The following is a 12,357-nucleotide window of genomic DNA, read 5'->3' on the forward strand; positions in this document are numbered from 1 at the left end:
CATGTCGTTAATAATATAAGGTCCCCGAATAAACGCAGCCGACTGTACATTAACATACGTTGAATGCCTGTGCCCCAGCAATTTGTCGACCGCGTGTTGGCAACTTGGCAGACTGCCCTGGGGGTGTGATTTGGTCCATGTGTCTGGAAATCGACGAGAAATGCGTTTATTAAGGGCTCATTTTGATGTGAAAACTCGGATGCGAGTTTCATTACATTGCGATTTTTGATCGGTCGGTTGAATTGGAACGTAACCAACAGTCCGCAATGTAACTAAAATCGCATGCGAGTTCGCGCGCCGTCTAAATCAGCCCTAAGGCTTGGATATTTAAGTTACTTTAGTTACTGTTGCAGCAGAGTGCCTCACGATTGTCTCCGTTAACTTTGTGTTGTTTAAATATTATTTTCTATTCTTACATACGAAATGATAAGCATATTGTAAGCTTCAGAGTTACATAGTCAAGTGCAGATGTGATTGACTAAGAGTAACTTTATTTCTTTGCCTTTAGAAGTTTCTCGGATTGCTCTAAAGTCTAACACATTTAAAAGCTTCTCAATTCATCAAAAAATAAATGGTTTGTTCCGCGTACCCACATTAACAGAACACCCATGCATTTTCTTCGTAGACAAAAGGCTTACGACGAGTAAGTACATACATATCTAGAAACAGTTTGAAAGATAGACTCTGGCTACGCAAATTTTGCACAAAGTTGTTTGGCAGTAAGGTAAGAATGCATACGTATCCCTATAAGCTTCATACTTCACTTAACATGAAAACTTAACGTGGGCTAACTTAGGACTATTGTAGAGCTAAGTGTGGGTATTATATTTTAATGATAACGAGCGATCCGTTTAGGTAGTTAAAAATACATTTAATGCATGTCCGAGTTCCATAGAAATTTAAAATTCCAAACAAAGATGTTCGTTTAACATGCATAATTCCAGAAAATTCGTGGAAACACAATGCACAACTTAATGGTAGTCGCGGAACATGACAGATAGGTTTATCTTATCGCGCCCGATAGTGCATGTGGGCGAGCTTTGCCCAACTTTGCGATTACTTACGATGTAAATACAACTATTTCTATTGCTGCCTGTTTTACTAGGCGATACTTTAAATTGTGATAGTAATCACATTTTTAGAATTAATAAAACCAATGTTGTTCATTCCTTGGGCTTAAGCTTCTGCTGCCTTAAAAATCAGAAAAACAGGTAGGGGAGAGTGGGTAACAGTGGATACACTTTTGTTTGAAGCCCAATATTTCTGAAGCTAAGTACATTTAGCCCTAGCATTTCAATCCATTGTTTTTTAACACTATCAGGGTACACAAAAAACACACGATAGACATTCTAACAGCCATAGATTTTCGTCAAAAGTATTTTTTTTTATAAATGGGAAATTATCCACTGTAACCCATGCATGGGTTACTTTGGATAAGCCCTTGGGGTACAGTGAACTTCATGGGTCACAGTGATTTATTGCAGGATTTATTTAAAAAAAATCAATTAACAAATATTATTTATTAATCATTTGGATTCATAAGATCACTATTAATAATTTACACTAGAACAGAGTGTCTTAAACTACATTTAATGAACAATAATTATATTAATATTATAATTAAAGTATCAAAACAATGCTTCAATTTTAATTAGCATGAATGATGAAGCTAAACATTGTGAACGAATATCTATTCCAGAAAAACCTAAATCTAAGGTATAACACCCCTGCTGCCTTTTTGTTTGTCCCGAATAGGATGGATTAGGCATAAACATTTTTATGTCGACATTTGGGAGGCGATATTTCCCATTTGTAGAATCTCTCCTTAAAAAACTTATCTCGGTTTCCCCATTTGCTGCATCTTTTAACGCCTTTCCATCGTTGAAAACCTTTTTATTATTTGTTTTAAACTCTACTAGGACAAAATTGCCTTCTTTTGATAAAGTCGGCAACTGTCCGAAACATTCTCGATCAACGATACCAAAATCAGTTTCTGTTTCTGCAAACGATCCTTCTTCCTCGGAGTGAACATTATATTAATGTATCGTTTTAAATGTATTATATTAATGAATCACTTTGCAACACTCCTTTTGACGGTCGTCCTTTTCTTTACTGCTTGCTTTTTTTTCTTGGAATGTTTAGCAATTTCTCGTTCTTCAATCTCATTCTTATTAGGTGTGTCTGTAGCTATCATTGATTTACATTTCCTCCTTGGCTTTCTATTATTTTTTCTTGGGCATGCTTTAGGTAATCCTCTAATATCTAAAAGGCTCTTAAAAGCTTTTGAAGGCCCTGCCCCAGGAGTTAAAACTTCACCAGGAGTTGCGGTTAACGGAACTAGAGCAGTTGACGATATTACAGAATTAGAATGGTTGTGATCCATAACAGCTTCTTAGTCCGATCTTAGTCTTCCTTGTCCTATTTCGAGACATTTTGTAACCTAAAAGACGAGAAAATATAAAGTAATTAGCGAAGTGTAAAGAACAAATATACGTGGGTTACAGTGGATACTTATCCACTGCAAAGTGTTTGTGTGCGTAAATACACGGACAGCGGCATTTTATTCACTGTTACCCGTTAGTCACTGTTACCCACTCTCCCCTAGAGAAATTTACTTTCCCATTAAGTAATAATATCACTTAGTAAAGTTCTCTCGTAAAGCCATACTCGTTACATTAGTAAACATAAGTTACAAGTTAGAATGAACTACGCCATTAGGAAATCAAGGAGCTTAACGCCTTTAGGAAACCAAATAACTTGCTCAATATTCTGGCTGATTAAATAATCTGGCAAGATTTTCTCATCCGAAATTTACCTACTGAAATTTACCTATTGAAATATTATATACACATGCTGCGGTCTTGTACTAGTTTTAAGCTACATTATGAAAACTTAGTCCTTAACTATCAGAAAAAAGACAGTATATAGAACCAACATTTCTTCATGACCCTTATACGCTACTATAGTCTTAGCGACAACGAGAATAATCATAAATCAGTAGCTCCAGCTATTAAGGCTCACCCTTCCGAACAAATCGGCGCTGATCGACACGCCGTTTCAATTAGAACAATCACGCGCCGGTGTCACTGTCGTATCCGGCGGATATTGGCGTACGACACGACTCCTGCGAGTCCTGCGCCCAATCCCGACGACATACTTACACTCTCCGCTAGTAGTATAACCCAGACCAAATTACAAATACGCTCAACCCTCTATTAGTCACGCGAACGCTAGCCTTAATTATACACCCGAAGGGTTCATTAATTCCTAACGCGACAGAAAATAGATAATTTAAAAAGACGTTCGGAAACCGTTTCCGCCGGATCAACTCGTTACATTTTAAAAGTAAGTCCTTCAGCTTTGATGGTTTCAGAGAAGGGTTTTGGGATATTATAATCTGTTTCTTTTGAACTCTAAATTAGAAGAGATTATAGATCCTTATTATTTTTCTTATGTGTCGTCGTCATCAGTCAACACGACACTCAAATAAAACTGCCATAATTATGATTGTTGCAATTAAAAAGCGACGTAAAAATAGATCTTATTTAGTGCACGGTAGACACGCACGCTTCCTAAGATAAGATTGGTTGACGTTCGTCGATCCAAAAATAAATCAATCGTAACAAACCAAGTAACCAAGTAACCGCGCATTTCACGGCGTGGACAAAAAAGACAAAATACAGCAGATAGGCCGTCGGAACAGGTTCCTTGCGGTTACTGAAGCCGTACTGTTGCTAGGTGCAAGAGTATTCTACGCGTTGACTTTCGAATGGAAGGCTTCTTTATGATTGGACGTTTTGACGTATCGTGGGAAAGCTTGACATGGACTTTATATATTTTTTAAATCATTTACGTTGAATATCCAATACTTACAACGTTCAATATTGAAGATTAAATAGATTGCTCGCAAATTCCTCAATTCCTAAATAGGAGGTGTGTTAATACGGAATCTAGGTGTACTCACCACGCCTGGATGTGTCATGTCTTAGCTCCAGTATTTCGTAATTTTCTAGACACAAGTAAATATAAAATCATAGCACTCTTCAAGTCGGCATTGAATACGGCGAAGTCTTCTGTTGCCCAGATGAACTAGGTACTCATGGACAAATTTAGAGGAACGCGAAAAAAAGGTTTAATTAATTACAGCACCTAAAGTGAGTAATTTCAAAATTAGTAATTAAACTTTTTTCTTTTTGTGTTCCTCTAAACTTGTCCATATGTGTATTATATTATATGTTACGTCAATATAAGTAGGTAAATATTAACATAAACTACGTACTGTTACTATATATACATATTAAAATTGTCCCCCTAACAAAATACGTGCAGCATTTTCCACGAAAGAAAAAACTATATCGTCACATCGGACTTACCAGTTGCAGTCGAATCAATATATTCTCCTTTCTGAGTTACGACAACATGGATGAGCAACAACAACATAGTACTATCAATGAATGAACTATTGTGACAACGAAGCCACATTATTAATGACCATTTTAGTCCTTACGTCAATGAGATAAGATCTTCGAATATGATCAATTATATGAATGAATGATCTAACCCTACACCTGGTATGATGTTTATGCGATACTACCTATACTTATATTATTTATTTTATTCACACTTGGCATAGTAACATATGTGTTGTGTTATAGCAAAACTATATTTGCTTAATTGGCACATTCACTTCTATATTTGTACAGTTATGCTCAGGTGGTAAACAGGTAACAAGGCAATAAATTTAGAAATCTTTTGTTTATGTGTTTGTCATTGTTGTTTTACTGCCTACTAAAAAGTTTAAATAAAACACAAGACCAACTTTGTGTACATCTAGTGAATAAAACAAAGATGACTATTTTAGAGATTCGGATGTCAATCAATATGAACTATATGTATATACATTTGACAAAATGATATTTTCTTTACAGATACATATATTTTATTACCTAATGCAACACACACTAGACGGCCTAGAGCCCTAGACGATCACAGTTTAGATTAGGTCAGAGTGACTCGTCAGACAATATAGAACTGTAAGCCTTATAGTATTGGTTTGTTCGCAGTCCCAGCACGATGAAGCTGGAGTGGGGGGACGGCGAGGCCGACTACGGCCTGGAGGAGGCCGCCTTCTACGAGGGGCCGCCGGCGCTGGCGCCGCCGCCGCGCAAGCACGTTTCCTTCAGCCTCCGCCTGGATCTCGTAAGTATTGTATCACCTCTCTCTGGCCGATCGTGATGAAGTGGGGGAAAGCGGGACCGACTACGGCCTGGAGGAGGCCGCCTTCTACGAGAGGCCACCGTCCCTACCGAGGCACAGGACCTAGAAACATAACATTCCTACAATGTATGGGCAAACTCCGTTCTACGATGCACTATATCTACATCAGCAGCAGCGGACAATAATAATCAAATTCAAAAAAATATTTCAAAATTCTTTATTCAATAAAAACATGTACAAATGATCAAAGGGATGGAGCCTCCCTGTAAGCAAAATAAATGCTTAGTGTTGGGAGACACCGGTCTTCCTTAGGTACATAGGTAACTAACTACAACTACATGGTAAACTATTCAACTAAACTTAACTAACTAAAGTAAGCGATAATACCTTTTCTGAAATATAACACTGTGGGGCAATCGGGGCATAGTCTTCTCATGAAATAGAATCTCGGAAAACTGTCTTTTACTGAACGATAAAGTAAGTATTTAAGCACCTTGGCACAGGAATAAGTGGCACAGTGCTAACCTTATAGTTACCTACCTTAGTAGGTAACTAAGGTTTCAATCAGTTTCCTGTCCAAACCTTGATCTTGGCATAACAAACGACAGGAAAATCAAGGAAAGTTGTTCGTTTATGTAAAGATGTCATATTAGAAAACTAGCCGAGGCCGGTTGGATACCTAATAAGTAAGCGATTCTCCGGCCGGTTTCTTTCTGGACAGGATTGTGGGTAGGAATAAATTGTCGGTTTCCGTACCCTCTCGGACAAGTATAGACAATATTCGCAGGTAATTACAGCTTACTACTTATTGAACTCTCAACGCCCAATATAGCCGACGATAGCAGTTGGAGAAGGTAACTGGTCTACTGGCGCCTCGCTCGAAACCGCAGTCGCCCCAGCCTACTAGATGCCCATGTGCGAAGCCCTCGACGAATATCTTCAACCGCCTCGCGATAAAGAATAAACTACACGATTTAAAAAACTGACTTTTATTACGCGGTACAAATATAAAAATACTCCTACAACGATTAGGCGGTACAGCTTCGGATCCCTCAGGTCTTCCTTGGTTTTCTTCCTTTGGTTTTCTTCCTTTTGGTTTTTCCTTTTCGGCTGCTCCTGGTGTACTGTACGATCCGAAGCGGTTCCGTCTTACTTTTATACGAAAAATCAAGAAAGAGAGTCACCTACGATAGGGAGATAAAATCATGTCTTAATTCGCGGAATTAATCGGCCTGTGATTGGTCGCTTACGTCATACGGTCATTTTCGGGTGAATTTTCATTATCCCGCTATCGTTCTGCGACTCATATTACATACATCCGATTAATTACTGACTTAAAACTATTACAAATAGTTAACTACGTTCATTAGTTATAAAAACAAACGATAACAAGTTCACTAGTCCTTACGACTTGGCTTACAATAGATAGGAAAGCGGCCGAAATGAATACAATGGATGGTTTATGGCCCTTTTGCCGACTCGCAGGCCTTTGTCTACCTGTGACTGCCTTATGATTCTTATCTAACTAGGTGACTAGGCTAACGACCTATAATATCTACAAATATTGTTATGATGTAACTTTAACAGGTTACGAATTAATTAATGAAACGTGTATGTTTCTAAGTGAAAATTACGCTGTATCGGAGCGCTGAGCTCGAATTTGGCCGACCAATGAGAAGCGGTCATTCTGTCCCTTTCATATTGAGACTTCCTTGTCTTGATCCGCCTTTCTTTGGTTAACCAATGACAGAGCCTACATTATTTTACTAAGTTTATAGTGATTACTTGGGAATTGGGAAATAGGTTTAACCATGTTTTTTCCTAACTTACTGGGTGACCTAAAACTTATTACGAACCTACGAGTTAAATAACGGATATTTTGAATACTTATGACTACTGACAATCTAATCGCGGTTTTCCCTACCTATCAAATAAATCTTTATTGAGAATACAGTCTTAATCGAATTTGATCTTAATCTAACTTATAATTATCCGCGTCTTGTCGCAGCGTCGCTAACATTTTGTCCCCGCAGTCGAAGACTCCTGGTGCATGGGTTGCGACGCGATGACCGCCAGCTTGCAGCTCGGCCTGCGTAGCGTCCCGTGCCTCGTTCTGACGTCTGCGGAGCGAACCCTCCCGTCGGGTCCATGATAGACGGTCTCGACGACTCCTTTAGGCCACACGCTGCGTGGTCCGTTGGGTTCAGAAATGATGACAACATCTCCCGGCTGGATCTGTCGCCCTCCGTCGTCGGATGATTTGCGTGGTGCCAGCAGTGGAAAGTACTCCTTGGTCCAGCGCCGCCAGAAGTGGTCTGCTAGCGCCTGGGCAGCCCTCCATTGTCGCTTGTCGTTTTCCTCGTAAGCGCCAATCATAGGTAAGTTAGCGTTATGAAGTAGAAGAAAGTGCGCAGGTGTGAGACTTTCTTCGCTCTCTGGGTCGACGTTCACGTGTGTTAACGGCCTTCTGTTAACGATATTCTCGATCTCTGCCAGTAGAGTCTCGAACACTTCGGTTTTCGGTGCTCTAGTGTTGAAGGTATAGAGCATCGCTGTCTTCACGGTGCGTACCATTCGCTCCCAAGCTCCGCCTGCAGATGGGTTGCCGGGGGGAATGAATTTCCAATCCATTCGTCGCTGCACGCCGTAGTGTTGCAATTGCGGAAGCCATTGCCTGTAGGCCTCGCGCAGCTCGTTCGATGCCGCCTTGAAGCAGGTTGCGTTATCGCTATACATAACGCTCGGCCATCCTCTTCGTGCGGCGAAGCGCCTTAGCGCCAGTAGAGCGCTATCCGTAGACAGGCTATGTACAGTTTCGAGGTGAATAGCCCGAGTTACTAGGCATGTGTACAGACACACCCAGCGTTTCTCTCGTCGTCGTCCTATGGTCACGTACATAGGCCCGAGGTAGTCTTGCGCGGTGTAGGTGAATGGCCTCTGGTAAGCCTGTAGCCGCTCGGGTGGTAGATCGCCAAGGGGCTGCGCTCGCGGTGAAGCTCGACGTAGCTTACACAGCGCGCAGTCTCGCGCTACAGCTTTCACAGTAGGTCGCAGTTGTAATATCCAGTAATGTTGTCGTAGCTGATTTACCACTGCCTCGTTATGAATGTGCGCCATTCGCCTGTGTGCGCGTTGGACCATTAGTCTGGTAAATGAGTCCTTGCCGTCTAATATTACGGGTCGTACCGATGTGTACAACACTGGAGCGTTTCCTAACCTCGTCTTCATTCGCAGCACGCCGTCGTCGCACAGCTCGGGTGCTAGATTGTATATTCGCGATTTCTTGTCCAAATCGCGTCCTGCGCTTAGAGTGCGCAGCTCGTCCGGGAAACTTCTTCGTTGGCTATTCTGTAGCCACATATGCTCGGCTCGCTTTATGTGGTTCACTTGCAGCTGCAGCGTCTTGTTCTTATTTTTCATCTTATCTATGAAAAGTAGAACGTAGGCCGTCGAATTCATTAGCCTATCGTAATTACTGAAGCGTCGTATGTCAGGTAGCACGCTCGACGGATCTGACTTTGACGTAGTAGTAGATAACGTAGTCTCTACTGTGACTCCGCTTTTCCTTTCAGGAAGGTCTTCAGTCGGTCTGCCTATTTCTTGACTCGGCCACTCCACTTCTGGTCGGTGAAGAAATGACGGTCCTTTGTACCATTCGTCGTGAGCGGTGATTTTCCTCGCCGGCTTCCCTCTCGTAGCGTGGTCTGCGGGGTTCACGTCGGTTGGCACGTACATCCACGCCCGCCGGTCCGATTTTTCAGCTATTTCAGCCAAACGGTGCGACACGAACGGCTTGTAGTTTCTTGCGTCGTCTTTGATCCATCCTAGCAATACTCGAGAGTCCGTCCAGTAGATAATTTTCTTGACGTTGTATCGTTGCTCCTTTTTAATCGTCTCGGCCAATCGAACTCCGATTACTGCGGCTGTAAGCTCTAGTCGTGGTACTGACAATACTTTCAGGGGGCAAACTCTGCTTTTGCCCGCTGCTAGGCTGACTCGTACATCTTCTTTGTTCTCGATACGCCAATACGCCACGGCGCAATAGGCTTCAGTTGACGCGTCGGTAAAAACGTGTAACGTGTATCTCGTAGCTCCGCCCGGTGACTCATACCTTCTAGGTATGCGTAGCGCCGCTACGTGTTTCAGTGCGTTCTGCCACTGAAAAAAGTCTTCAGCTTCTTTATCTGGTAGCGGTGCGTCCCACGTAGTGCCTTTTGTCCAAACTCGCTGAAATATCATTTTAGCGCTGATGACGTAGTGAGCGATAAGTCCCATGGGGTCGTATATGGACATTATCGCGCTGAGAAGTTCCCTTTTTGTCGGCGGCCGTTCTTGCGTCTTCACAGCCTCGGGAACTCGCAGCATTTTCGTGTTGTAGCCCAGAGTGTCCGTCCTAGGGTCCCACGTCATGCCTAGAACTGTGGGTTGACCTTCGCCCAGATGCGTCGGTCCTTGCGCTGCGTGTAGTTCGTGCTCGACGCTTGCCAGCATTCGCGTACTGTTGCTCGCGTAGCCTCGTAGATGAAAACTGCCCTCCGCGTGCGAGTCTCGCACTTGTTGTGATACTCGTAGCAGCTCATCCTCGGTCTCGTACGATGCCACGTAATCGTCCATATAATGATTATTGTGGATGTCGTAGACCGCGTCCGGATATTTGTCCTGGTTGTCGAGCGCGTTCCTATTACGCACCGAATGCGCGAGGAAAGGCGATGACACGTTGCCAAAACAAACTCTGTTTAGTTTGTACACCTGGGGCTCCATATCTCTTCTAGTGCCGCGCCACAGGAAGAGTTGGCTCTGTTGATCTTCTTCTCGCATTTGAATTTGCAGGAACATTTCTTGTATGTCCGCGACCACCGCGAAATTCCATTCGCGGAATCGTAGCAAAATTCCTAATAGGCTTCGTAGTAGGTCTGGCCCCGATAAAATATAGTCATTCAGACTATTTCCTTGACTTTTTGCCGCGCAGTCAAAAACGGCTCTTCCTTTGCCTTTATTTAAATTAAATACATTAAAGTGCGGCAAAAACCAGGTTCGGTCGGTCTGCGGCGGCTCCATGATACGTTCCGCGTATCCTTTCTGTAGTAACTTCTGAATTTGGGCTTCGTAGTCTTCAGCGAAGTCCTTGTTGCGCCGCATTTTCATCTCCAAGTTGTGTAGCCTCGACCGCGCCGTTACGTAACTCGGTGGTAGCTTCACGTTGTCCGACGCCCACAGTTGACCGACCTCGTACCGGCCCCCTGCAGTCTTGCGTACCGTAGCGTTGAAAATGTCGATGGCTCGCTGATCGCTCGGACTGACGTTTTCTTTATTCGTTACTCCTAACGCTTCGATCGACCAATGCTTCTTAACTTGATCGATTAATTCGTCGTCCTCTGTGCGGCAATGAAGTACGGTTTGCTCGATCGTGCGAATGATGCGCGGCATTCGCCCAAAAAATACCCAACCCAAGGGTGTCTTCATTGCGCAAGGCTCGTCCTCTCCGCCCTGCCTGATCTCGATGGGAGTCTTCAGGTGGCAGAAATCGCCTCCAATCAGCATCTGCGGTACTCCTGTACCCACGTAGCATTCGTCGCCCAAATCTTCTAAGTGTTTGTGCTTCATCAATTCGGCCTTGTTGAGTGATTGCGATCGTATGCCAAGTCCTTCTACGGTCTTCATGACGATCTCGTGCACGGTGCCTCCTCGCAGCGGTCCCACTTGCGCCTTTACAGTTTGCGTGATAGATGTGTGCTTCAGGTTTCTTATCCCACGTAGACAGAGAGGTTCGTCTTCGCCTACTGCTCCGATTTCATCTGCGACGTCTTGATCTATCATGGAAAGCGTTGACCCGTCGTCGAGGAAAGCGAATATTTGAGCCGTACCCTTCGGCCCCGTGACTGTTACAGGCAGCACCTTCAGTAGCACGTTGAAGTTTGGGGTTGACGACACGTAGACGCGCGGATCGTTGTCCTCTCGTTCTGTAGGCCGCGACTCCGTTTCGGCCGCTGCCGCAAACGATGACGTCACTCTCGGTGAGGCGACCGCTCGATGCGTCGACTGAGCTACCGCTATTGTAGCCCCACTGCTGTTGTTCGCCTGTGTAGGCTCGGTGTGCAGCAAACGGTGATGCGTGTGCGGGCAGCCTGTCACGCCGCACCCTTTCGCGTTGCATTGCGACTTCAAATGTTTCGCGTCCATACATCTGAAGCATATACGATTGAGTCTTGCCCATTCCCATCTAGCGCCTATACTCTGTGCGGCCAGCTTGCGACAATCTGTAGTAATGTGATTGCCACCGCAGTACAAACACGTGCTCTTCGCTGTGATTTGTCGAGCCGCATACGTCGCCTTCTGCCCTCCGCTGCATCGATTTGCGGCCGGAGCTGGAGTGGGGATGGGATAGCGCGGCGCGGGCGCGTTCAGTCTAGCGCCAGGCGCGCGCGCGTACGGTGCTGTCATCGGTCCCTGCGCGCGCTTCGCTGGTGCGCGCGCGTGACAGAATGACATCTCTAGCTCGCTCTCTTCCATCAGAAAATCAGCCAACTGCAGGATCTCGGGGTCGTCAGTATCGCGATGTCTGTTGGCGTAGTCGCACCATCTGCTTCGTAGATGAGGCGATAATCGATCGGTTACTTCCCGTATCAGCATCGGGTTGTCGGCGTAGTGTCTTCTATCTATGTCCATGATAGTAGATACGACGTTCATAATCTTGATCGCAAACGTATTGAGGTCGTTCGCGCTCGGCCCCAACGGTGGCAGTCTTCGTAGGTCCTCGATTGCTTTATCCAAAAGCACCTCGCTTCGGCCAAACTGCTTCTTCAAAATACGTATAACCATGTCTGGACGAGTAGCTGTAGACAGGACATGTGACACGCACATCTTAGCGTCCCCGCGTAACGCCATACGCAGTCTTGCAACGTTCTCGTAGTCGGTGAACTTGTAGCGCTTCGATGTCTCGATGTAGGTATTGTAAAAGCTTCGCCATTCGCTCACATCTCCATAGAAGTGAGGTAGCTCGAAGATATCTTTAGGTGCCGGACGAGCCGCCATCTGCATCTTCTCGAACAAATGCAGCATAGACTCCGCAACTGTGCCTTCTTGCGTGTGTTGCGTACGCGCCGTGTGCGGCGTACGGGGCTCCTCCGGTGGCGATTCCGA

General features: G+C 44.3%; 1 protein-coding gene and 1 long non-coding RNA gene across 3 annotated transcripts in view; one reads left to right on the plus strand and one right to left on the minus strand.

Moving 5' to 3' along the window:
• Positions 1–12,357, minus strand: part of LOC134799486 (uncharacterized) — a 458,421-nt gene that overhangs the window by 441,318 nt on the left and 4,746 nt on the right. The gene's annotated exons all lie outside the window — the stretch shown is intronic.
• The window catches only part of LOC134799462 (ETS-like protein pointed), a 179,512-nt gene that overhangs the window by 19,657 nt on the left and 147,498 nt on the right, over positions 1–12,357 (plus strand). For both annotated transcript variants that reach the window (XM_063771864.1, XM_063771865.1), the window contains exon 2: positions 5,064–5,199. In XM_063771864.1, the coding sequence (XP_063627934.1) occupies positions 5,074–5,199 (126 nt within the window). In that variant the 5' untranslated portion in view covers positions 5,064–5,073. The remainder of the gene's footprint in view (positions 1–5,063; positions 5,200–12,357) is intronic.

This window comes from Cydia splendana, chromosome 18 (assembly GCF_910591565.1).
Source record: "Cydia splendana chromosome 18, ilCydSple1.2, whole genome shotgun sequence".
Lineage (NCBI taxonomy): Eukaryota > Metazoa > Arthropoda > Insecta > Lepidoptera > Tortricidae > Cydia > Cydia splendana.